The 26,839-nt window shown below is 35.2% G+C and overlaps 2 protein-coding genes across 4 annotated transcripts; one reads left to right on the forward strand and one right to left on the reverse strand.

Annotated features, from left to right (window-relative positions):
• Positions 1–7,924: 7,924 nt before the first annotated feature.
• Positions 7,925–19,213, forward strand: LOC126712695 (peroxisomal nicotinamide adenine dinucleotide carrier-like). 3 transcript variants are annotated; one of them, XM_050412139.1, is made up of 12 exons: positions 7,925–8,051; positions 8,173–8,331; positions 8,410–8,523; positions 8,606–8,680; positions 10,915–11,045; positions 11,316–11,370; positions 12,058–12,210; positions 16,012–16,080; positions 16,161–16,268; positions 16,450–16,518; positions 16,825–16,879; positions 18,583–19,213. In XM_050412139.1, exons 2-12 carry the CDS (start codon positions 8,242–8,244, stop codon positions 18,771–18,773), a joined length of 1,110 nt encoding a protein of 369 aa, XP_050268096.1. In that variant the 5' UTR covers positions 7,925–8,051; positions 8,173–8,241; the 3' UTR covers positions 18,774–19,213. The 3 variants fall into 3 exon arrangements, with proteins under 3 accessions (XP_050268096.1, XP_050268094.1, XP_050268095.1); XM_050412137.1 differs by having other exon boundaries at positions 7,931–8,081; XM_050412138.1 differs by having other exon boundaries at positions 7,940–8,065.
• Positions 19,214–20,169: 956 nt separating this feature from the next.
• Positions 20,170–25,427, reverse strand: LOC126712696 (protein ACTIVITY OF BC1 COMPLEX KINASE 3, chloroplastic). The gene is made up of 7 exons (XM_050412141.1): positions 24,946–25,427; positions 24,638–24,865; positions 23,651–23,986; positions 22,986–23,541; positions 22,377–22,563; positions 21,902–22,268; positions 20,170–20,669 (listed from the first exon to the last, which is right to left on the reverse strand). The coding sequence occupies exons 1-7, from the start codon at positions 25,285–25,287 to the stop codon at positions 20,541–20,543; spliced, it is 2,145 nt and encodes a 714-aa protein (XP_050268098.1). The 5' UTR covers positions 25,288–25,427; the 3' UTR covers positions 20,170–20,540.
• Positions 25,428–26,839: the final 1,412 nt, after the last annotated feature.

Here is a 26,839-nt window from a genome sequence, read left to right on the forward strand (position 1 = left end):
AAATGATTATCCCGGAATGATGAACGTGATGAAGATGATTGGTGCATTCACCAACTGCTTGGAAAGCTTCACACGAAGGTTTGAAAGCCCTAACTCCTGTACCCAATCCTATAAGGAAATCACCCGAAACGCAAGTGACGTGTGGGTGAAAAAGGGTACTTATGCATAAGTATTACAACATGTCCATGCATTAATACTTCCTATGCTTTGTGACGGTGTTTGATTGTTTGCTTATTGTTTATGTTAATGATTGTTTGTTTGTCTTTTTGTGCATACTTTTGGTCATTTTGTGTTTGATCAATCTTTCTTCTTATGTGTCAAAAATCCAAAAATCACATAAAAATTAGAAAATCAAAAAGTTTGATTGACATTGTTGAGTTTTGTCTCATAACTTGTTTTGCTTTGTACCTTTGTGCTAATGGCTTTGTGCATTTTCGAGCATAGCTTGTTTCTTTACACTCTTATCACTGTGGGAGAAATCTTGAAATCTATGTGATTGTTGTAAATAGATCTTCAAACTTGTCATGAATGATTAGTGAATGGTTATGATGATCTTGAGACATGCATAGACTTGTGTTTATATATCTTCACACTCTTTATTTTTTTGCTAAAAAGAGCTCACCAAATGTAAATCTCCAAATGAAAAGAGATATTGAGCTACAAAAACCTGTCGCACATACTAGTATTCGACTAGGAAAAAGGGAAAGCGACCAAAAATTAAAGTGAATGTTTATTCAAAAAACCAAAGGCTATCTCATCAAAGTAAAATACCAAATATCAAACATCACTCTCACAATGAGAGGTGATTGTCTCAAAAGGATCAAATAAGATCAAATGTTATGATTGAAAGTGGAGTCAAATGTAAAGCTCCAAGTTATGTTATCAAGTCTTGTGGGAGGTCATATATGCATTCTTCTATAATTGAGATGGGTTTCATGATCTAGTGCTAATTGTGTATGCCTTGATTGAATTGATCATTGAAGTTTCACATTAGACTATGGATTATCTCATTGTTGATATCCACACACAACACACAAGTTTATGTTCAATAAATGTCATATTCATTTGTGTGATTGTACTTGATGAAATATGTTTTCACATGCTCAATCTTTGTTGATTCAAGCACAAAATTTTTTTTGAGTGTTTTAAGTGTTTTTGGAATGTATTTTGTTCTTCAAAATCTGAAAAGTTCAAAAAGCATTTTTGCCCTGTTTTGGTGACTTAGTCGCGGGTAAGTCAAGTCGCAGGCCTCAGTCGCAAGTTCGCGGGTCAATTTTGGCGACTTGTTCGCGAGTGGAAGGTCAAGTTGTGAGAGTTACACAGAGATTTTCGCGGCTCAGCTCGCGACTCCCTCGCAGGTAGACCTTCCAGTCGCGAAAAACACTTAGAAAATTTTTTCAAAATTTTGTTTTTGAGTGTTTTGGCGGCTTGACCTGGCGTCTTGTTGGCGACTCACTTCAGTCGCGAAAAACGCGTGTTTTGCACATTGAGGGCAGTTTTTTAAATCTTTTTCAGTTTTCCCTCGAACTTTTTGTGACTGTTCATCTTCTCTCTCAACTGTCTCCTTCCCAAACGCTCCGTGTAACCCATTTTGAACTCCATTATTGCTTATTTTCAACTCAAAATCTTCAAGTAATAGGTATGGGTTTTCTTTTTCGAACTCTGTTTTACTTGATTTTGTGTTTTTCCCTCTTGAATATTCGCATTTGTGTTTGTTTTGAGATGAGTTTTTATTTCGGCTGTTGCTCTTTGTCTATGCTTAGGTAGTGGAGGCTATTGATTTAGTTTGAACTTGATTAAATTGTTGGTTTTGGTCTTCATCATGTGCTTAGCTAGGGTTTGTTATCTGTTGGTTACTCATCTTGTCTGATCTTATGTTGATGTGTTGATTCAAAATGTTCCTGTTTTGGTTGTGGGGTTTACTGTGCTGAATATGTGCCTGTTCATCTAGTGTGTGCATCTGTCTTTTGTTCTCTGGGTCATTTCATACTCATCAAAATGTATGTCTCATTGACATATATTTTTCTTTTGGGTGTTTTCAATCTCTGTTGCTTTAATACTCCCCTGCATTATACTAGTTGTTCTTGTGTATCCACCTTTAGGTTCGTTCATCTGCGTGGTTGATTTAAGTAGCATGAGGATTAAGTGTTTTAAGTTCATCTTTGTGGTTGCATTTTTGTCTTTGTTACTAACAAAGTACTGATTTGTTCTCATTTTTGTGTGGTTTTAATCTGATCCACTCTATTTTGTAGCTACATTTGGGTCATTATTGTCCCTCATTGTTATTTTCTGGACATTTCCATCTAGCTTTTAGGGTTTCTTCATTATCCCTAATTTGACACTAACCCACTGCTAATAATGTCTGTTGGATTGTGTTCTTTCTTTTCCTCTATTCATGATACAGACTGGAAATGTCTCCATTCAAGAAAGCAGCTGTGAAAGGAGGTAGTTCCAAAGGAAAGGAACCTGTCATTGATGTTGATGACTACTCACCTCAAACAAAAGGGACTCATTCTTCATCAAAAGGGTTCGATCCTAACAAGTTCAAATCCTTTGCTGCCTTTCAGTCTCATAAGAATTATTTCCGAAATGCTACACCATTACTGGAAAGACCTGTTGACCAATCATCACTTCATGACACTGACATTCCGAAATGGTTTGCTCACAAGGATTGGAATTACCTTCTCTCTGATTTGGATGACGCGTATGAGAATTTGGTAAATGAATTTTATGCCAACGCGATTGTGGACGAAGATGAACTTAAGTGCTGGGTTAGGAAAAAGAGTTTTTCAGTCTCTCCTGCATATTTGGCAGAGATCTTTCACATTAACCGACCAATGCTTCGACGCTCACTGGTTTATGATGACCTTTGTCCTGATGAGGAACTTCTTAAGGAAGGTCTTGGACAAGACTTAGAATTCTCATCCAATGGAAACTCCGTCAGTGTTTCCTCTCTTCCTCCAAAGCTGAGAGTGCTTACAATTGTGATGTGTCACAATTTGTACCCCCTATCAAGCACTGGGTATATGAACATTGGACGTGCCTTGTTTCTTCATGATCTAATCTCTGATGCAGAGATTGACGTCTGTGCTCATATCTTTCATGTTCTGCGCAAAACGGTTCTACGAACTGAGTCCCGAATATGTGTTCCCTTCTGCTGTCTCATTTCAAGGATCTTGAAGCTCAAAGGAATCTATCCAACGACAGATGAATCTCCTTGCCCAAAACCGACTCCAATCAACATGCGTACATTCAACGCAAGCATTGGTCATAGTCGAAAGAGAGCCAAACCGGAAACTTCCACATCTCACAGTGGTTCGCATTTCAGTGACGAAAAACTTGATCACATTGTCTCGTCTGTACATGAGTTGAATACCAAGATGTCCGGACTCACATCAACTCTACACCATCACAGCACTCGATGGGTATGAAGTTTACCTCTCTCCAAACTCAATTGGATCAGATTCAGAGGAAGCTAGAAGAGAATGTGTAGCTATTCCATGACAAAAAGGGGGAGTGATAGCTTGATCAGAGGGGGAGGAAATTTCCTAAGGGGGAGTGTTCCTGCAAGTTGTTTCAATACTTTAACTTTAAGTTGTTTTTCAGTTTAAGTAGTTATTCTGTTTAGAATGTATTTGTACCCATGTTACTCATGTAAGCTTTTAGGGTTATGTTTTATGCATATCTGTAGGCTTTATGGTATGTACCATACTTTATGCAGCCTTTTATGCTTTGTTTAAATCATTACTTCTATCTAAATGTCTTGCATTTTCTTTTAAGTACTGTCACTCTTGTGCTCTTGTATGAATGTTCCTAGATGCATATACTTGATGTATTATGCATTGGTTGAGTGTTGGGCATACAAGTAACTTGTATTGTTCTTGTTAACTTGTATGTTCAAGTGTTCATTCCAAGTGTGAATGAGTACTGTGATCTCTATCTTGTAGTGATTACTTGTTTGATCAAGCCTTGCTTTGGTTCTTAACTTCATCTTTGCTTGATCACTTTATGCCTGTTTCATATGCATTTCATATTTTCTACATACAATGATCATGGTGTATTGTTGTATTTCAGGAGTTTCATGTTCATATGATTCAAGTGCTTCACAATGTCTAGAATTGGGTGTGAGTGAGTTTTGTTCAACTGTTCCCAACTCACATGTTAAGTCTAGAGTCTGTTTTAGGGTTTTGTCACGGAATAGCCAAAGGGAGAGATTGTAAGGTTGAATTTAATTAACCATTTTGTTGGCTTTATTCCGTGCCAAATTTGCTTGTATTTCAGCATTTAGTAACCCTGTATTTAGGTGGGTTTGTTGTAAGGGTAGTGAGTGAGATAGAGTGTTGAATGCTCAAGAGTGTGCAAGAAAACAGAGACTCGCGGCTGGATTTTATGGGCGACTCGTGGCTGCAAGCCGCCAGATGCAGCACACGTGCCAAGCATGCTAGAAGTTGAACAATCATGCTAGCTGGAGCACTACAGGACAAAATAGGACAACTGGCCATTCGGTTATCTCACGACTGGATCTCGCGACTCAGTCAAGTCGCGAGGCCAAGCCGTGAGTCACCCCTGTTTTGAAAAACCTAACGTTTCACATTTTCTTTTCACCCCAGTATAAATACCTCTCATACCCACAAATGAAAGAGAGCTTCCAGAGAGAATTTTGAGAGAGAAACCCTAGAGTAAAACAAGATTGATTCATCTACAATCTTTACGTAAGAGTCTCTTCAAATTCCTCAACTCTCTTCCTCTCCATTGTCAAATCCTTGAGAGGCATTTTTACCAAAACCTTTTCCTCACCATTTCCGTTACTGTGAGAGGGCTGTTTGGTGTTCTGGGAAGCAGTTAGGAAGGAACCAATTTACATTGGTTGATGCTATGGTCAAGTAGCGGAATCCGGGAAGCTAGAAAAGAAATAAGTTCGACGCAACCTCGTTGGAGCAAGAAATTTGGAGGGCTTAGGTGCACTGGGTAGATTAGGCTTGAAGGGTCTATTGCTGTTCATGTATCCCAACTACATTTTCTAGTAGATTGTTTACCGCTTGGAGGGCGGCGGAGAGGTTTTACGCCGAGAGCTTCGGTTTCCTCTTCGATAACACATCGCGTGTTGTTCTTGTGTTTGCATCTTCCTTTCCTTTTATCTTTGCCTTTTATTATCTGCTGTGGGTTGTGATTTTAATTTGGCTTAGATAGTTTTCCAATTCTGTTTTATAGCTTTTGTTCATTTTCCACACACTAGTTGTTTGACATAAAACTTGAATTGGTTAATTTGTAAATTGGGGGTCTAAACGTTCAAGGGTGTTTTTACACTATTTGAATTTTCAAAGTTGCTACAAAATAGTTATGACAGATAAATGCAATAAAACAATGATAAAAGAAATAAATTTCTTATTAGGCAAAACAAGTAAGGGATCCTTAGTTAAAATAGGGAAAATGAGCACATTATAGGCGATATTGCAAAGACAAGATAAGAAACAATAGGAAGAAGTGATAAAATCAAAGAATGAAATATCAGTTTGCCGTGTTCAATTGTATTATGGGGCTGAGGCCAAGGAGGGAACCATTTCCTCAACGCGGATAACCTCACAGGATAATCCTGCCGTATAAATTACCCACTTTAAGAGAACGGGACTAAATGGCTTGTGCCCAAATGAGTTCTTTATCCTCAATAGAGGGTAGGTTTTTAGAGGGAGAGAAGAGATTAGCCTATTAGTGTATGTTTGTCATTCTACACTCTATTTCTTTTCTCTTTTCTCTCAGTTTTGTTACTTTGATTCTTTCCCACTCTTTTCTTTTCTTTCTTAATGCTTACTTGTGTGGTGTTATGGTGATGGTGGTGCCGTGATTCTCTCCTAGTGGTTGCTATTGTTCCAGTCCTAATACTGTGCACAGCGGGGGCCTTTTATATACTGCCTGTCGTGATTGATTTTACCATTTTGTCTTTTAACCACTTTTGTTTAGTTTAGGGTGTTCCTCCCAACCACCTACTGGTTTGTTAGCTATCCAGTCACCACCACTTATCTCTGTGCTGGCTGTGCCACTCCCCATTACCAGACAAAGAAGACTATTTTGTTTGTTTGCTCACCGTAGCACTCTCTCCTGCTATCCTTCATGGCATGCATATAGTGGTTCCAACTCATCCTTCCTTCTTTTGGGTGGTATGTCATCCCAACAGGACATCATCCCCAAAAGAATATGAGCGGGAACCCTAGAATAGGCTTTCTCTTCTCCCTTTTACTAGACCATACCCTTTCTTACCTCTAACCCATGACCCACCACTCCTGTATTGGTTGGGTATAGGCTGGTGGTGCCTGGGCCTTACGGATGCTCCACTTCCCATGTATCCCCAAAGCTTGTCCACTGCTCATGTGCCTGCTGTGGTTTGGAGGCTCGTTTGTGCATTCTGCTGCTCATCTTTGACCTCTTTTTGCGTGAACTATTTTTTGATTTTCCATTCTTTATTAGCTTGTTCCTTTCAAGGGTTGTGCGTTGCTTGACTGTGGGTTTTCCCCCTTTCAGCCCATTCTTTACTCCTTCCGCAATCTTGTTATCATTCTTGCCATACCACTCTACTATTCCTGTCGTGGTGTCATTTGACCCGTGCTTACTTGTTACCTATTCTTCTCTCAATGACTTAATATGGTCATTGGACTTATACTTATGCTTTTTTGGGCTTTTCTTGACTCATTACATTGCTTGTGGGGTCATTTGTCCCATTTCTTTCTTTTTGGGCATCCTTGGCCCATTTGCTTTCTTTGTGCATCCTTGACCCAATTTCTAATTCTACATACCCATTGGCTTTTATTAACTCTTTTGGGCTTCCCTGGCCCAATTACCTTATCCTTCATCCTTGGGGTTTATGGCCTTTCCATCAACCCCTTACTTTCTTACTTTATTACTTCAGCCCTGTTGCGGCCTATTCTCACTTTTCTACATCACATAATGGCCATGGGTTTACTATTTCTCTCTCCCGGTTCTTTTAGGCCCGTTTGCTTTCCTCAAGGCCCATTTATGTACTTAATGGGTTTATGAATCATTGTTCATGCCATTCGGGTTTAATGGTTTTTCTAACAATCCACTAACTCTTCTCTGCCCATATTACTGGGCTTCTTCCTGGTACTGGGCCTCAAAATAAGCATCAACAAACTACCCTATATAATCTACTTTAGCTAAAAAAGGGAAATAAGAAGAAGAAGAACTACCCCATATAAACATTCTACAAATTATAGGATTTTTTGGAAAAATAATATTACTTTATTTACAGTTATTAAAAATAGCTTTGGAAAATAGCTTTTATTTGAAAATAGACATGATTTTTTATGTACTAAAATTAATTTTTTTTATTGAAATTGTGTTTCTAAAACACTATCTTACATTGAAGTCGTGTTTTCAAAACACAGTTTTCAAAGAAAGGCTATTCTCCAAGATAAATTTATCACAACGCTACCCTTATCTTTATCTTTAATAATTTACTAATAAATAATATTATTTTCCCAACCTCGCCCACATAAATCATATTATATATAAATGAATATTATACTTATTTGTTTGGGAACAACTTATTTAGTTTTTTTTTTTTTTGAAAATATGTTAAAATATTCTTATACTTTAAAAAAAAAATAAAATAAAAAAATGAGTGAAAAAATAAAGTTTTAAAAAGTTGTATATAAAAACTAAAAATAAAAACTCAGCCTATAAACTGATAAGCTGATGCAAACTTACCCTTAAAATTTTTAAGTTTAATGGATTTAATGTTTTAAGAAAATATTAAGAAGATATGATATTACTTTTAATGTTAAAATATATTACATTATGATTCATTTATAACTAAAAACAATTTCCTAATAAAAAAAATTCCATTAAAAAAGAAAAAGAGAAAAAGAACGTATTAAATCGTAAATGTAAATTATGTAATCCATATTGTCAGGATTTGTTATCTACTCCTGGCAGTAGAGTTAAACAACGATGCACTCTTAGTTGGATTTTTACAAACTCAGCTTTATTCGTCCTTCCTTTCCTCCGAGCTTCGACTCGGAATTCGGAAATTCTGAACGGTTGGCCGATTCGTGTAACTGTCCTTTTAAGTCAGTTAAAATCCTAACCAATAGTAATAGTAGTAAGCAGGAGTAGTACTACCTACTAAGAACTAAGAACATAGCTATTTTCTATATGCAGGCAAAGAATATCGGTCGGGCAAGATCTAGAAGTATAGATAGATAGATATAGAGATATAGTGATATAATTATGTCGAACAACTCAAACGCCGTTGCGAATGGGCTGGCCGGAGCAGGAGGTGGTATCATTGCTCAGATTATCACTTATCCCCTCCAAACGGTACACACTGCACACTCTCTTCTAGAAGATAAAATTCAAAATTCAAAATTCAAAATAGTACTTTAATTGGAATTGCAGGTGAATACGCGTCAACAAACAGAGAGAGTAGCCAAGAAAGGGTTACGTAATTCCCATGGGAACTTGCCCGCTTCCAAAAAACCTCCACCTGGCACGCTTCGTCAAATCCTCCAGGTTTCTTTTTTATTTTTTTATTTTTTACTTTTGATTATTTTTATTATTTATTTAATAATAAAAGAAATGTATTTGATGTCAGGTCATTAGAACTGAAGGTTGGGGAGGACTTTATAGTGGCCTTAAGCCTTCTCTGTTCGGAACTGCTGCTTCACAGGTTTCCCCCTTTTGCTTTTTTTTTTTTTTAATTTTTAAAATCAACTATTCGATACTTTTTTTTAATAATTGTATATTGAATGTGTAAATGATGAATAAGTGTGTGCCACTGTAGTTATTCACTAATTCTTATTAGTTTTTTATTGTCAGAAGATAAGATAGTACACAGTACACACTCAGGCAACTGTAATAATAATTATTAATTATTTGTTGTCGAGGTTGTGGCCTTGTGGGTGTTGGAACCCACCACCTAATAACTCAGTACTATCCTATGTCATTTGAGCTGGAGAGCTCACTAATTGCCTCTTTATTTAGTTACAATAGTAACGTGAAAAAGTTTCTTGATTCTTGATATCAGGATTAATAAATCTCGACAACAAAGTTGGTAACTGTTTTGATTTCACAGTGGTTATGGATAATGAATGCTTTTGCAGAATAATGTAACTATGACCACTTATCTTTCGGGACAGAGAAGGGCGTTTAGATGTCAGGGGACGGGCACCTTCAATTAGAGTGTTGTCTATTACACACAAACCCGCTAACACACGCGTGATTTTAAACTGAAATCGTGAAATGGCTATTTTCCTTTCTTTAAATTGCTTAGTAAAATGAATTATGGAGTAAGACTGAGCATTTTCAACAAGAGGATATTAGCCTAACTCCCAAGATGGGATCACAAAGATGGATAAACAAAAAAGACTAATGGTGACCTTTTATTTTTATCTGAAGGCAGGCCAATGGGCTCTTGCTTAAATGACACCTCCTCCCCCGCATAAGAAAAGTGGAGGGTAACGTTGTGGGTTCAAAACCCAGGATGCATGTGTAAACTAACCAATAAAAAAATTCATGTGAAACTAGCAACTGATATTTTTCAAAAGGTTAGATAAAAGAAGATGGGCACACAAATTGAGGAGGAGGGAGTAATGCAATTTTCAGGTGAAAAACAAGACTAATTGATGATTACAATTGATTTCTAAAGCGAATTCAATAGCTCAATGTAAGGGCTCAGTAATATAATCATCATAATGCTTCCAAGGATGTCAAACTATCACTATTGAAGAAGACACTACTCAGTGGCTTTTCATTTTACCAAACACACACACACACGCACCCTGCCACATCCACACGCACATATCTTGTTGCTCATTGGCAGGCATGTGATTATACGACCTGGATCATGATAACTATAGGGTAGTCATGGTGGTATTCAAGTAGTAATAATGGTGTTAGATTTATAGCTCCAAAAGGTATTCAGTACTGCTGGTCAAAAATAGAGCTGGGCTTGATCTTTGACTTTGATTCAGGACAGCCTAGAGCTTGATGTTTAGTGATGTCTCCTGTCTGTCAAGGTTGGTTTGATGGTAGTATCTTGGTTAGGACTGAAAGCACTATGGTTTGAGTTGATAGTATGGATTAAGATGTGAGTCAGCCCAACTGGTTTAAGATTCCAAGAGAAAGTAGTCCAAGAGAAAGTAGTCCATGGAGTCATTTAATTAGAATATTAGATACATTTCTATCATTACAAGTTCGTGGATTTTCATGTGCAGAATGGGAACTTAACATACTATCAATGTCATTCAGTATTATCTTGATTTAGATACTTAAGATTACTAAGCTTTAACTGCCTAGGAACATACGAGAGAAGTTATTATCTGTCTAGAACCTGTAAGCATCATTAAATCTGAATTATATGAATGGAAAATCTGAGGTGAATACTTCTTTTGGTTACCAAAAACTTCTATTTGCTGTGAACACTCCTTTTAACAGCCTACGTAGTCTCTGCATATTGTTCAACAACGAGTTAACTAGTTTTGCACATTTCTTGGCTGCATAAAGCTGGCTGATGTAGGTAGGAAAGCATTATGGTTGAAGAAAGTGAGGAGGTTCCTTAAGGATGAACTACCCTAACTCCCTAAGGCCTAAGCAATCTACTCAATGAGCAGCAAGCAGCAGGCTGTTTTAGAGCCAATTCTAGAAGTTAAAAATGTCAAGAAATCCACATTTTATGACAATATAAATATTCCTGTGTACCCCAGTACATATACATCCGACCCTAGCTAATTTTTTGAGGATCCATAGCCAACCCCAAATTTTTGGGATTAAGGCTTTGTTGTTGTTGTTGTACCACAGTATACATACCTATTAATAAAGAATAAGATTGTATCCATGTCTGTGACATTATCAGTTTGCCTATTCTTTTGCCTTGATCTAACTATTTTCTTCTTATGCTGCCAGGGAATTTATTACTATTTTTATCAGGTTTTCAAAAACAAGGCAGTGGCCATTGCAGCTGCCCGTAGAGATAAAGGACGTGGGGATGGTACTGTTGGCATGTTCTCTTGGCTTGTTGTGGCAGCTATTGCTGGGTATAGAATCCTTTCTTATGGCATTGAAACAGAAGTAGTCCCTTACTTTACTTTCTCTTCATAGTAATTATATATTATGGGAGTTTGGAGGTTTATGTGAGAGCTTTGTTGAGTCAAGACTGGGAGTTAATCAGTGCCTGTCTGGCTATAACATGAGTGATAGTTGAAGTCAGGATTTAGTTTGAACGGGTAGAGGTAGTCCTACCTTCTTATTTATAATGACTAGGTTTTTCTTTGAATAATAACTTCTCAAAATGTCTTATCTTGCAGCTCCTTGAATGTGTTGTTCACAAATCCTATCTGGGTTCTTGTGACTCGTATGCAGGTGCCTTCAAATTTTTGAGTGCTTATATATACTACTGGTTTAAAAAACTTCAATCTTAGACTAATGCTTTAAGTTAAAACCTTGAATATGGTGTTTGCATTGATTTATTCATAGATTCTACTCCAGGGTACTTTGCTGCTCATTTAGTAATTAAAATCTTATAGGAGCAATTAAATTGTTAGCCAAGGTCTCTAACTCATATGGCACACTTTTGACCTTTCCCTCCATAACATTGGGATGGAGGATTGGTTTGAGACCCACTAGATGCATGTGTAACTTACCAATAGAAAATGAAAAAGAAAAAAGAAAGCAATTAATAGCTAAACCATGGTCATGCTGCAAACAGCCATTTGCATTTATCTGTCATTATTTTATTGTAAGTATCATTATGGAATTTCAAGTTCATTGTCAGCCTGTTTCATAACTACTGAAAAGCACAGACACACAGGCAGACACATGAACACACACACACACACACACAGTGTTTTGATGGATATGAGAAGGATAATTTTTCTGAAATTGAGTGCTTCTATAGAATCCGTTATAACCTTTAATTGATTTAATTAGATTATGGACTCCTCAATACAAGCACTTTAATATGCTTTACAATGCTATAAAGACTCAATGAATGACTCTCTCTCTCTCCCCTGTATCTTTTATATTTTTCCTTCTTTGATATGGTTTTAGACACACACTCAAGCTGAAAGAAAGATTATGGAGGCAAGAAGGGAGGCCATATTGATGGAAGGTTCTGAAAGTGGTTTGATAGACTCAACTTTGCAAGAAAAATTGGCTGAACTTGATTCAGAAAAACCTTGTCCATATGGAACTGTACATGCGGTTGGTTCTTCCTTCCCATTTTATTCTTTTGGTTTTTTGGTTGCAAGATGACCTATCTTTTTGAATTTATGGTTGCTTCTAAATCGATTTCATTAGTGATTCAACCTCTAAGAACACACTTCAAATATTTCAAAGGTGCAAAATGGTACATAATATTATCTCTGCCAGTGCTGAAATAATTCTGTTTTCAGTTAGTTAAAGTTTCAGTAATGAGGCTAAGCAGACTTGTTGCAGGGATATGGTAAACAGGAAGAGTAGTTGTGTCTTGAGATATATTTTGAAAGATATCATCTCAGGGAATGGAGTCCTCTGACAATCTTGCTTTGCTTGCAAGCTTAACTGTCACGTTTAAGCTCTCAGCCTGAAATCTATTAGTTCTAACTCTATTCACCTAAATAGATCATTGATAGATATAGACTCATAAACAACTCTCTGATTGATATTCAGATAACTCTGTGGTGCTGTTAACTCTTCTGCTTGGATTAATTGAACATCAGTGTGGGCCAAGGCCTAAATTTTCAATAATTGAGATAATAATCTCTCCCAAGTAAGATACACATGCTGGTCTTTGAAAATTACAACTTACTATTGACAATTAGAAAATTGAAAGATTGATATTCACAAGCTGATACTGGTGTTGACTCGAAGATTAAATTATTTAAATTGCATGACATTGGTTACAGTTTTACAAAGTTGAAGCAACTGTAATATTCCTAGTACCATTTACGTTGAAGCATAAGGTTTCGATATCTAGTAGAGTAAAACCAATATGTAAAAAAGTTTGTGTGTCCATATTTTGGAGCTTAGGTTAGCATGGCTTGGGATGTGTCAGATCATGAGAGTTGTCACATAAAGCAGAAGGTTGTCAGCTTGCTATTGATTATACCATTTGACACAAAAATGTTCTGGAGAGCATTTAAATTTTTAAATAATGAGTTCTTTGAAGTCTAAATATTACTTGATAAATCTTTTCCATTTATGATTTGAATTATTTAATGGGTCTAAAGAAGTGGTGGTTGGATATATTGTTTAGGTTTGTTTTCCTAGTGTCTGAGGAATCTCTCATTCTCTCTCTTGTGTGCCACTTATTTAGGCTATAAACTCCAAAATTTTAACATCATATCAACCTAACAAATCTCATGATATTTGTCAATGACACGTCATTATAATTTTTTTGGAAATAGTTTTTGCTAAATTAAGTTTCTTGGAACCATTAAATTTCCCTGTATGCTGTAAAATGAAAATTAGAGTTCAACATTCATCAATAATATTTATATGAGAATTTCTCTTTCTTCTTGTGGATTATAAAGTTTTTTGTGTGAATTCCAGGTTTTTCTAGAGTTTAGTCAGGTTCCTTCCTCCATTTTCATGATTTTTTAGGTAGTATCAGACCTTGGTTAGCATGGACTGGTAGCCAAACAGCAAAGCTGATGACAACTAATTTGTTGAAGATAATCAAGGATATAGGCTATTTAAGCTTTTATGAAAGTTTAAAAGGTAGCATTACGATCCATTGGATGGCCAGATTTGTTTATTGGTCAAGAATTATGCAAATAGGAATAGTGGAAGCAATAGGAAAAATCGTACTGAAGATTTCACTCAGTCAACTTCGTGACTTGTTCCTAGACGTGAAAAAATTTCATTCTTTGATGAGATACAACAAAAAGCCTTAGTCCCAATACTTTGGGTTGGTTATGAATCCTCAACAGACTAATCAAAGACAGCCATATGTATTCTTCTCTACCAATATATCCTATCCAAAATTATACCCTCTATTACTCCCTTAGTTAGTATGCTATTTTTACTCCTCTTACTCGTGATATTTAGGTCATCCTCTCTTTCTCTATCTTCATTTCCTTAACTTGAATCAAATCATTCTCCCTGATTTGTGTATTAATTGCTCTTCTTCGCAAATGACCATATCATCTAAACAACTTTTCATCATTTTTTCATCAAAAGGAGCTACCATTATCTTTAAACAAATTTATTCATTTTGTACCCTATCTTTCCTTGTATTTCCACTTATCCACAATGACTATCCCCATTTACTGCTGTGAGAATTTTCCTTAGAGACGCAATACATCCAAAAATTACTACCTTCATTCATTAGATAGCCTTCCACTAAGGAAAATCAGAACTAGTAGTCCTTCCCAAAACCTTACATGTAGATGGTAAAATAACCATTTCTATTTAGTTTCCAATACTCCTTATCTTCCTTCAGAATATGGATCCTAACCATATAAAATAAATAAAAAAGGGCATTGACCGACTCCAATTCCCAATCTTGAATTGGCCTCGCAAAATAGGATTCCAATGCATTGCTCCACCTATAACATCTATATAATAATCACACACCTTTGCAGTTTTATCAATTAGAATCTGAAAAGTTTATAAAAAAGAATTTTGACCCCTCATCTGCACATCATATTGTCATGCTGAAAACTCACTCTTTCGCTGTCACCAATGATAAATCTAACAAATTTGGAGAAATAATCCCATAGCTTTAATCCATTTCCACTCCCACCCCATGCATAGTATGTGAAGCGGTGTATTGAGAGATCCATGAAGAGGATAAAGTTAATCTTGTGTGCAATACATTAAAGAGTGTTTTGGCAGAATGGTGTTATGAAATATAAGGTGATTCAAGTAAGTACAAAATTCATTTTTAGCAAAGGATGAAAAAAAAAAAAGAAGTCTTTTCAATTTCTTTTTCCATGTATTATTATTTAAATATTATATAAAAAACACGTGGGGATTATGGGCAAGTGAATTCATATAAAGGGGATTATATTGGAAATCTTCACTCACGCACCAAATCAAGATTATTGACCAAAAAATTTGTATGTAAATGAGTTATGCATTCAACCATCAAAATAAAATATTATAGAAGATCAAGTCTTACCAAAGTCTGAAGAAGTCTTGTCATAAATGGAAGGTTGTAAATTATAATGACATCATAGAGAAAAAGATGGAGGTTATTGAGAAGATTCATGAAGATTTTGCTATAGAAAAAGATCATGATATTGAGATTGTTGAGAAAATTGCAAGATTTTATTGAAATCAAGTCCTTAGGTACGCCTATAACCCTACAAGCCCAAGGATCCGATTGATTTTGCTAACATAGTATCACATCATATTGATTCTGTCAGGGTTGAAAGATCTGATTTGGTTGTTGAATCCAATTTGATGGATCTTCTCAATTTCGAATTCTAGTTTAACTCAACTGGTGGATTGTAAGTTTGGTAAGAAGATGAAAGGATTAGGATGCAGCTCAAAATGTTTATTTTGTTGGTTAGGACAAATTCAACTGTCACTTTTGAATGATAACTCAAGGACAAGTTCGTTTCAAGCGGAAGGGTATGAGGAAAGATGTACGCATCATTGGAAGCTTTTTCCTTTTACTTTTAAAATATGTAATTTTTGGAATAAGGTTTTGTTTTCTTGATTTTAGTTGTTTTTAGGTTTCCCTATTTAAAACCAGAGTCCTTTTATGATATTGTATTAATTGGGGGTTGTTTAGATATATTTTTAATTAGAAACTAAATTTTCTTGTCCTATGTTAAAATAAAAATTGCGGCTTAGCATTCATCAATAATATTTCTTTGTTCCAGAGTTTTTCTTGTGGATTCAAGGATTTTATTATGTTTAGCTGTGTATTTGCCCTTCCTCTTCTTTCAAGCTTTGTCATTAACCTCTTACCCTTCATTGCACTAGTGCTTTTGGTTTTTATATATTTTTTTATCCATTTATTGATTTTTATATTGCTTCTTCTTACTGTTCTAAATGTGCATTACTGGCTAGGCACGTGAGGTTTATAACGAAGCAGGAATTACTGGATTCTGGAAAGGAATTGTTCCAACACTTATTATGGTTAGCCTTTATGGATAGTTGAATAAACTCAACTTGCACAATTGAATTACTTCAGGTGTAACAAGTAATCTTGTTTTCAGGTGTGCAATCCTTCAATTCAGTTCATGATTTATGAGAGCTCGTTAAAACATCTAAGGGCAAAGCGTGCTACAAACAAGCAGGGATCAACAAATGTAGCTGCTTGGGAGGTATAAGATCCCTTTCAAATGTTTGAGTTGGAAGATGCAAAGTACCGTCTTTTGCTAATTGGTCTCATTTTTTTTTGTCATTTTATGGAATTAAGCCCCCCCCCCCCCCCCCCAACCCCACAAAAAAAAAAAACTTTCTCTCTCTATATCTCTCTGTTAATTTTAATTCTCTTGTGAAAAGGTTTTTCTATTAGGGGCCATTGCAAAGCTGGGAGCAACTGTCTCAACGTACCCCTTGTTAGTTGTCAAGGTGAAGTCCACTAGTCTGCTTTGTAATATTACTCTGTTGAGCAAGATAAAGAAAAAAGTTCTTCATGTAAAGTTGGTTTGGCTGAAAAGTCTTCTGTATCATATTATCTTATATCAGATTGAAATAAAACTCTCAACATGTTCATTTCTCTCATTTAAATTTGTATTACTTACCTTTCCATTAGGCTTGTCAATCAAAACATTGAAATTTTTTCATTACTTGGCATCCAGACTGCCATAGTATGCTTTTGCAATAACTTCTCCTATTTGAAGCTTCTTGATTGTGTCACTTCAAATGCCTATGCAGTCGAGGCTGCAAGCAAAGCAGGAGATTGGTGGGAATATCTCATTAAGATACTCAGGTTTGCATTTCAATGAAGAGCCATATTTTTTTTTTTCAATTTCCCTCCAAAAATTTTCAGTATCTGTTCTTCATTCTCATTGTTATCTTCAGACTGCTAGCTTGGTCCATATATAAAATAATACACCAAAATTGAATGATGGATTGAGCTTCTTCTGTCAGGTGGTACACACTTTTCTAATTTTGCCAGAGATGTTAGTATTACAATTGGCTGACTTTAATTTTTTCATTTTATATATATATATATATATATATATATCTTGTCTGGGGCATTACTTCTATTATGGATGGGCTTGTTGGGTTTCAGTTTTGAAGAGGCGAGGCAAGATGATTTTTGTCATTAATATTTGGTTTTTACCTCCTTTTCTCGGATGTAGGCACACAAAACCTCATAATCTGTTTGTCCAATTAGTTTTCTTAATTGATATCTCCTCATGCCTGCATCAAGAAATAATTTGGATCATAATGGTCTGTCCAAGTTAATAAATGGATTGCAAAAGATTTACTTAATCGATTGGTTTGACCTTTCTTTTGTTCTTGGTTGTCCAAAAATTTGATGTGTTTTTTAAAATATTCTACAAAATTGATCAATTAGAATATAAATTATGGTAAGATAACAAAGCACTACCTACTCTTACATTACGAGAATAAAAATTGTTGCAATATCCCAAACCAGGGAGAGGTTGTTGTAAGATCATCAAACATAAGGGAGGATGCTGTAATTTTCTTTGGTCAGGCACTAGATGCTTGAAATACTTCTATGATAAAAATTGAAATTTACTATTCATTGAAAGTTATATATATATATATATATATATAACTTCAAAATTGATTCTGGTAGAGTAATATTGGCTATGCTGGTATTTATTAGGCTTAGGCTACATTCTGAATCTGTTTAATGGGAAATATTAAATTGTAACGTTTGGTGAGATTTATACTCAACAACAAACCCTTATGAGTCTCAAAACTTTGAGGTCAATTATGGATTCTCAATAGACTAATCGAGGTCGGTCACATGAATTTCCTTTTGCCATTCCGTCCTATCCAAAACCATCCTCTATGTTACCTCTTTAATTAATATGTATTGGTTTGGTAATAGCTATGATATATTTTGGCTGAAATGGTATGGTATTTATAGCTTTGGTATACACACAAATCTAAGTATTCAGGGATGTGAAGATAGAGGAAGATGACAGGTGAAGGAAATACTATGGGAACAACTCTGTACTTGATAATGAGCTGTAAATTACAACTGTGTTCTAGTGTAGGTAAGAATTATCATGGTTTTGTATTCTCAAGATTTTTCTCCTAAAATTATTGGGATTTGAGTGCCCCCACTGTCTTTCTACTTCTATTTAATTTCTCAAGTGGGGATAATAAAAAAAAATGGCTGACCAACCCTTGTACTGATTAGACATACCATTTTTTACTAGTATTATTATTTGCAAAATATTTCCTGGTTCACTGTGATTCCATTTAAGTCCTTATGTGTTCAGCTTCTTGTTGGTGTTCTAATTTATTCAACAATAGGTGACCTGGATTCTTGGGGGAACAAAAGAGAATAAAATTACCTAGCATACAAAGAGAGAATTTTAAATTTCAGCTTTAAGAAGCACAATTTTTGCTATTCTCTACATTTTAAATGTAAAGAGACCATTAGTTCTTATGGTACGCAGAATTTTAACTGATATCTTTGTAGCACAGGTACTCTTGATGCAATCATTAAAATGATCCGCTATGAAGGATTGCCTGGCTTTTACAAGGGAATGAGCACTAAGATAGTACAGAGTGTTTTTGCAGCTTCTGTACTTTTCATGATCAAGGAGGAACTTGTCAAGGCATACATGCTGCTAGCACATAAAAGCCAGAAAGTAATATATAGCTTAAAGAAATGACCACTTCACTGAGGGATAACTCTTGTCCTTGTGGTTTTCCTCTTTGTTTACAAGTTGCTCCAATAGTGACAGAGGGTTTTATTTTTTAAATATTATTTTTTTAATAGGAAAAAGTGAAACAAAAAATAGTGATGGAGGTTATTATAAATCCATGATGCACAAATTGGCACTAAAGGCCTGTCTGAAGATGGTGCACCTAATGACACTTCATATTTTTCTCTTTTTTTTATTATTTTTCCTTTTTCTCCTTTCACCCTTTTTTTCAAATTAATGATGTCAAGTAATGTAGTCTGGTTACTATGTTACTTGGGACAAATTGATTTTGAAGTTAAACTATGGAACTAGTGAAATTAGTTATGGACAATGCGATTTAATGATATTCAATTTTAGGGATGATTCAACCATCAGAATTTGAGAAATGGATCTGATGGTATTATTTATGTAATCTTGCACAGCCCTAGTTATTTTCAGAGAATTTTTACGAATTATTGAGAATGACCTTAAGTCTCCTTGGTGCATAGCATTTAGAAACAGGAATAATGGGGGGTTTTCCCCCTTTATGCCTTCATGGTGCATGCCTGAGCTTGAAGGGTCTGTCTTAAAGAACAGATTATTTGAGAATAGAATTTTACTTGTCTGCATTTGCTTCCTGATCTTATTATGATGTTATCAACTTAAAGTATTCATTTGAAAAAAAAAAAAAAAACTTATATGAGGGAACTTCTTGATAAATGAACTTAAAGAGTCTCAAAGAATTATTTTGATGATGATCTGGTAAACAAACTTGATGTCAAGAACCTCTTAACTTAGTGACATTGTTTGTTTTCCTTTACGAGGAGAAGCAAGATTTGAATCCTCTCTTTCTCATTGTAACCATCGAATTATCATTAATTTTTTTTTTAAGAAGAAGAGAGCAAACAAACTTGATGGTTGAAAAAGAGCATTGTCCCAAGATAGAGCTTTTGAGAGCTTTGATGGCTTTTTATTTATGACTTGAATTACTTTCAAGATTTTTTATATATTTTATTCTGGACTTTTTATTATTTTCAGGGGTTTAATAACTTTATTTGCCATTGGTCATGCAGTTAAATTCATATTATACGGGTTTGAATTGTGACATCCATCCTCATTAAAAAAAAATTAAGTTTAGGTCATCAAACAAGAATCCTGTTTTATGAACCTTTTTATGCTAAACAAGCGCACTTTGTCATATAATTCGTGTTATAAAACTATGACTAAGTTTGTTTCCACGTCCATAGAATTGTTTTGTCCAGAACTTTACTCCTCTCAGATAATGATTCTCATTTGTAGCCAGAGGTGAAACCGTGAGAGGCCAATTTTATTCTATCATCAAATAACTGGTCATGCTATCTTGTAAAATGATCATAACAAAGTGTTAATATAAAAAGTCTTTAGATAGTCTACAAATTAAATTAAACTAATTTCAAATGCTACATGGAATGTAATACAATGGGTTGACATCCATGCATGTCTACACGTTCTGTAAGAGAGCTATGAAGCAAAAATTTGTTTACATGACAAAATTAATTTGAAGAACTTTCCTGCTCAACCCCATATACACATTTTTACATCCCAGAAGTGATTTTTACTTTTTCATTTTATCAATTGATAGTATTTATTTATTTTTATAAGTATTGATAGTATTTAAGTATGGGAAGAAGATAGTGGCAGGCATTTTTTTAATCATGGTTGACATGAAATATATTAACATACATCTTCCACCCCACCCAAAAACTGTTTCAATTGTCACAAGGTTGTAGCAGAAGCAGTTGTCGGAACCCGGAGTACTTGTTGCAGTAAGCGTGCAGCAAGACGTTGAGTGATGCCACCAATAACACGACCCCCTAGACTGCGTGCCTCAGGTTGCTGAAGCACCTGCTCACATATGCTTCAACAATTAGCTTTAAAAACAAATATAAATAAGTTTTTCTAAGATATTAATACATAGATAGCATTTGTGTTACAAAATGATGATTCTAATGTAAGTGCTATAAGGATAAAATTCTAAACAAAAATGATATGATTTACTTAATCTATCTTTTTGAGGTGCAAAAGATGAGAATAGATCTATGTTTTACAAGTAACAAAATAAATTAGATGCCTTGTTCATAGGAGGTGAAAGCCACAAACTCACCAATAAAGAAAAGAAAGAATGATCCAATATAGAAGTGTGTTCTTTAGGTTAGCTTATATGTATATCTGCTAACAAAGCACATAGTAATTGACCACTTTTTGTGGATTTTCGCGGAAGATACAGTAATGACTAATGACACTAGGTCACTAGAATAGATGTGGCTGACCCTTTTTAGTTTGTTAATGATCCATAGCCAACCTAAAATTTTTGGAACTAAGGCTTAGTTATTGTTGTAATAAATTTAGTTTGAAGAGTCTAATTAAAATTAAATTAATGATTTGGCCATTTTTCAAAAGCCTTGGATCAGAATTCTTTGTAGTCATCACCACATCTAATCTTAGCTATAAACCAAACTTGAAGACCTCAATCCTTGCCCCACCCCCCCCCCCCCTCCCCCCCCTCTCTCTCTCTCTCTTCCAAAGTCTATTCAAGCTACTTGATGTAGGCAAGAAAAGGCTCAAAAAAGCTGAATTCACTGATTAAATCATCTAAAAAATAGGAGTTAAGAGAGATAAATTGCAGATGGTAGGATATATGTTTAAAGTTCAGTAAAAAGGGTTGTGATGGTAATGAATATCTTAATCATCAAGTGAATTTGGCAATGGAAGATAAAGGAACATGAAGCCTATGTGCTGACGACAAAGCTAACAAATCACATTAAAACAATTCTAGTGATACATATGGAGAACTATTATGCCCACTAGATATAAGTTTTAGGGATTGCTGTGTGTCCTAATCATTAATGGTGGAAGCTTCAAAAGTTTAGGATTTGTTATCTTTTACCATTGGTGTGTTCTAGTGTGGTTATTCCCCTTTTCAACTGTTTTGATGCTTACGAAGCATTTAAAAAATAAAAAATATATGTTTATGAACCTATTATTCTCAATACCATATCCGACCAAAACTAGGAAGAGTTATAAAAAAAAAAAAAAAAAAAAGACAAGACAGTCATGCTGCAAATTATGGTTTGTACCTGTAAAATAGGCTGTAAAATTGCTGGATCAAAATTTTCAGAAGATTGCAAAAGAACCCATATCCTTAACACTTGATCTCGAAGCCCTATCATGCTTTCCCGTTCAGTGTCACTCATCATAAGAGGTCCAGTTGCATTACCATTAAACATTAGGGTCCTCATAAGATCAGGGATAGAATTGTAGGTATCAATAGCTGTGCCTAAAACAAAAGCTTCATTCACACGGACTGCTTCTTTAATTACTAGTTTCCTTAGCTCTTCACCATCTGGACCCAACAATAGCTTCAACACTGGTTGTAAAGCATCTTTTGCAGAAAAATCTCTATCTTTTCTTCCCTGTACCAGTAGATTTTCAAGTCTATTCCACCTGCAATGAGCCAAAATAAAACTTGGTTTCAGGTGGGTCTATAAAACCAAACAACATCCAATCAAACCAGAAGAAGTACAAAGTTAAGATAGAAACAAAAAGGCATGCCTAAACTTCCCGTCCTTAAAAAGCAGCTCAATAAGAGCATCTCTGAGATATGGGTTTGGATCTGTTAAAAGCCTTTTAGCAAAGTATGGATATGATGCTGCCAGCACCTTGAAATTAGGATCAGCATATAGTGCTAAACCTTCCAGTACGGTGAGTGACCTCAATATCAATGCATAATATGCTGGGACTGCAATAACAAGCCATGGCATCAAATTCCAGAGAAAGAAAAAAGAAAGAAAGAAAAGAGTAGTGTGGAAAGCTTTAGCTTCTTTAAATCAGTACAACTATGCTGTTCTCAGATTGCAAAAAATAAGATCTTGTGAACTCAAAGAAATCAATATTATGTTACTTTTTTCCCTTCCAAATAGGAGATAATTATTAATTATTTCCAGGACAAGCAAGGAATCAACAAAATGGAGCACAATACCCACTACATCAAATTCTAGAGTATGAATCATAACCAAATCAGCTACAAGATCCACTACATTCGTTGGCTACTTTGAAACTAATTAAACAGGGTTCATTGCCAAAGTCTGTGTAATTGTACAGATTTAAAGAAACTTACAGATTAAGGCTTTAAAGTCATTGACAAGACCAGTATTGACTCACCATTAAATGGATATTGATATAAAACAGCACCCAGACCATCCACTATCGTTTTGAAGTTTAGTTCACTCACAGTTGAATTAAGTGCATCATCAAAGAAGTTTCGAAGTGCTGGTACAATTGGAGAAACATCTACATCACGTGACAAGAAATCAAGAGCATAGTAATCACGAGCCATAGCTTCATAATCTCGATTCACCATGTGAACAACATGACCAATAATAGCAGATCTTGCTACTTCTGGTGTCTCACTCATCATTCCAAAGTCCAGAAAGGCAAGCTTTCCATCCGGTGTTGCCAAGAGATTACCAGGATGAGGATCTGCATGAAAATATCCGTACTCGAGTAGCTGTCTGAGGCTGCATTGTATACCTGTGTTCACCAGATCTAAAACCTTCAATCCTTGTTTCTCAATGGCAGCTTGCTCATTTAATTTGACTCCATCAACCCAATCCATTGTCAATACTTTGCCACTGGTATAATCCCAGAAAATATCTGGGACAAGGACTTCTTCCTTGTCAGCATACAATTTCTTAAACCGCCTTGCATTCTGACCCTCCTGCAGTGACCTGTCAAAATTATCATTCAACCCCGAAAGAATCTTATACAAATACGATATCAAAGGCTTTAGTGACCAAATGCTGTGTCTTTTTAACAACAATACTAACCTGCACATAGTTGAGCTCTTGATAAACTCTGCTCGCAAATTCATCAATAAGTGCAACGACATCACTGGAAATTATGTCAACATATTTATTTACTAGAAATCCTAGACCTCTTATCAGGTAGAAGTCAAGTCCTATAGCTTCTTCAATACCCGGGCGTTGCACCTTTACAGCAACAATCTGTCCAGAATACTTCAGTTGAGCTTTATAAACTTGACCTAAACTTGCCGCTGCAATTGGTTGTGGAGATATGGATGAGTAAATGGAGTCAAGTGATAGTTCCAACTCCCTCTCAATGCATGCAAATGCCTCTTCGTCTGGGAATGTCGGTAAAGCATCCTGCTCAGTCACAAATAAGAGTGATATTTGTCTTAGCATCTAATATAAATCTCAACATATTTGTCTATGGAGTAGAAACCACGACAAAGGATTTCACCACAAAACTCAAATTCTTTGTTTAATGAACTTTCACCTGATTTGCATAACTTCGTCAAATAAACGGCACAAAACCACATAATTTTTTCAAGACTCGGGGACTCGGAGAGGTAACTGTTAGGCAGCCGAAGAAGCTGATTCCCAGAGTCAAACCCACGACCCCGTTGCTTTTGGTACAAGGCACTTGCCATTGAACCAAGTCTTGACCTCTAAGTTATGGCAAGATATATTTCTTAATTTTAACCTAATCTAAAACATACAATTAAATGAATTTAATAGAAATCAACATCATTTAGACAAATTTAAGAGCATCATATAAATAGAACAATGTCATTATGCCACTGGACCCATACATGAAAGAGTAATGTGAGTTACATTTCTTTAACCAATAAATTAGATTACTTTACAAGATCACGTGAATTTAATACCATAAATTTCACTTATCCTATGATATGTGAAGCCTAAACTTTAAAATTAAGTTAATTACGTAAAGTAAACCAACAGAAACAAGCTTTCCTCAAAATTGAAAAAGGAAAGAATAAATTTTCATCATACTTGAAGTTCAGAGAGCTCCTCGAGATACTCAGGTGGACATATATCAGGCCTAGTGGACAAGCCCTGACCCAGTTTCACAAAAGTAGGACCCAATCGAGTGAAAATTCGTCTCAGCTCAGTGGCCCTCAATCTTTTATTTTGATTCAGCACACCATTCCTTTGGTCTATCGCTAGCTTTAACCCAAACGAACCCATCGCAATCAAAATTTGCAGAGTCCTCCGCAATACCTAATCACAAACAATCATAACCAATAATCACATAGTATTCAGACAATATATATCACATAGTTGACGAAATTGAAGAAAACCTTGATTGGGCGAGTGTTGTATTTGAGGGCAAGAAGTTGGGGGCTATAGACGGTGGCATTGGCGGCACGAGCCATGGCTCTAGCCTCGGCCTGAATATCTTTGGCTCGATCCAGGCCTTTTCTATAGATAAGCTGTGAGTTATCGCTGTTGCTGTTGTTGTTGTTGTTGTCATCTCTCACAGTAACAGCAGCAGGCACAATTCTTGGTCTCGATTCAACCAGAGCTGCTCTAGTCTTAAATAACCTAACTCTTCTGCTTCTGCCTCTGCCTCTGCCTCTATGAAAAAACGGTTGACCAGCTCCAATTCCAACTCCAGCTCCAACGGCAACGACGAGACTCATGGCTGTGTGGGGAACTGGGTTGGAAGGCAAATGGCAAGTGACTAATGGATGAGTAGAAAAGCCAACCCAAATTTAGTCGCTATTAAGGCTGAGTCGGCTTCGGATGTCTATTTTTTTGTTGGTGTGTAAGATTAGTTAAGCTGCCGAGTGGTCATGTCATGTGGTAGTGGTGTTTTCAATTTTTAATTTTTTCAATAAATTGACCAACTACCAGTACCACCCATGCCCATGTGTATGCTCCAGCCTCCAGTGGATCTGCTTGACTCTTTGGCTCGTTCCATACCACAAAATTGTAGCGTGCGACTCTTTCTGTTTGTTGTTGAAAAAAAATTTAGTGTGAAACAGATTTTTGAAGCAATCTTCCCATTAAGTGGCGAGACTAGATAGTTTTATAATTTGTGCATAGAAAACCATTTTAAGAAATTTTTTGTGAAAAAATAAAAAAAGTGATTGAATTTTTTTTGACAACTTTTTTCAATTTCTCATGAAAAAGTAACTATATAATTTTAGTTAGATAACTTGCTTAAATAGTAAAAAAAGTTTAGCTCAAAACATATTTAATAGAGATATTTTGCATCAACCTATCATGTGACGATTGAAAAGATAATTTATATGTAATTTTAGTCACATAACTTGTTTAAATAATACTGTGGATAGTTTTATAATTTGTCAAGCAATAATTTTGGAAACATCAAACTTTGTCCTTAAATAATGGGTAAAGTTAAGGAAAAGAAGAAAAAAAATTGATTTTTTAAAATAATTTTTTTTATATTTTCTATGAAAATGATATAAAAAATTTCTTATAATAATCAATTAACAATACTCTAAGGGTCTTCTAAAAAATACAAATTTCTTAAGGGCATTTATTAACAGGATTCTTAAATAATACATATAGATAGTCTTACAAACTATTGTTGTGTCTAATTCTTACTGATTTTCATCTAAACCCACCATTCATATCACTTTTTCACCTACCAATAACCACTCACCATATATCAACAATTTGTAAAAAAAAAAAAAATTGGTTACAAACCTAGTTGTAGTCTAAGACTACAACTCTTACTAAAAAGATTAACGTGACTACATATTTTAAAAATTTAACCGTTAAATTGCATGTTTTTTATATTCTTAACACACTTGTTAGATTTTTTGTCAATCAGATACTATTTACTATTCGATTCATAAACTTATTTTTTATGAATAATTTTAGACTACAAAAACTTAAAATTTAAACGTTTGATTGGTGATATAGCTATTGATATTTGATTTTTTGGAAATTCTGTAAGTATAGATTATATAAAAGGAAAATGTAATCAAATAGTGGATTTGTTTAAATTTTCATCCAATAAAAAAAATTAAGTAGAGTACAACCTAATTTGTAGCATTAGGTTGTAACCTAATTTGTAGTCAAACTTCGGTTATTTTTTTTTTGAAATAGGACCAAGCTTGAAAATTTTATTAAGAAACTGAAGAATCCGCAGAAACAAAAGCGTCTACATCAAATCAAATGGAACAGATTCCATCCAAACTAACAAAGGAAATAAAACAACCT

Source organism: Quercus robur, chromosome 2 (genome assembly GCF_932294415.1).
Source record: "Quercus robur chromosome 2, dhQueRobu3.1, whole genome shotgun sequence".
NCBI lineage: Eukaryota > Viridiplantae > Streptophyta > Magnoliopsida > Fagales > Fagaceae > Quercus > Quercus robur.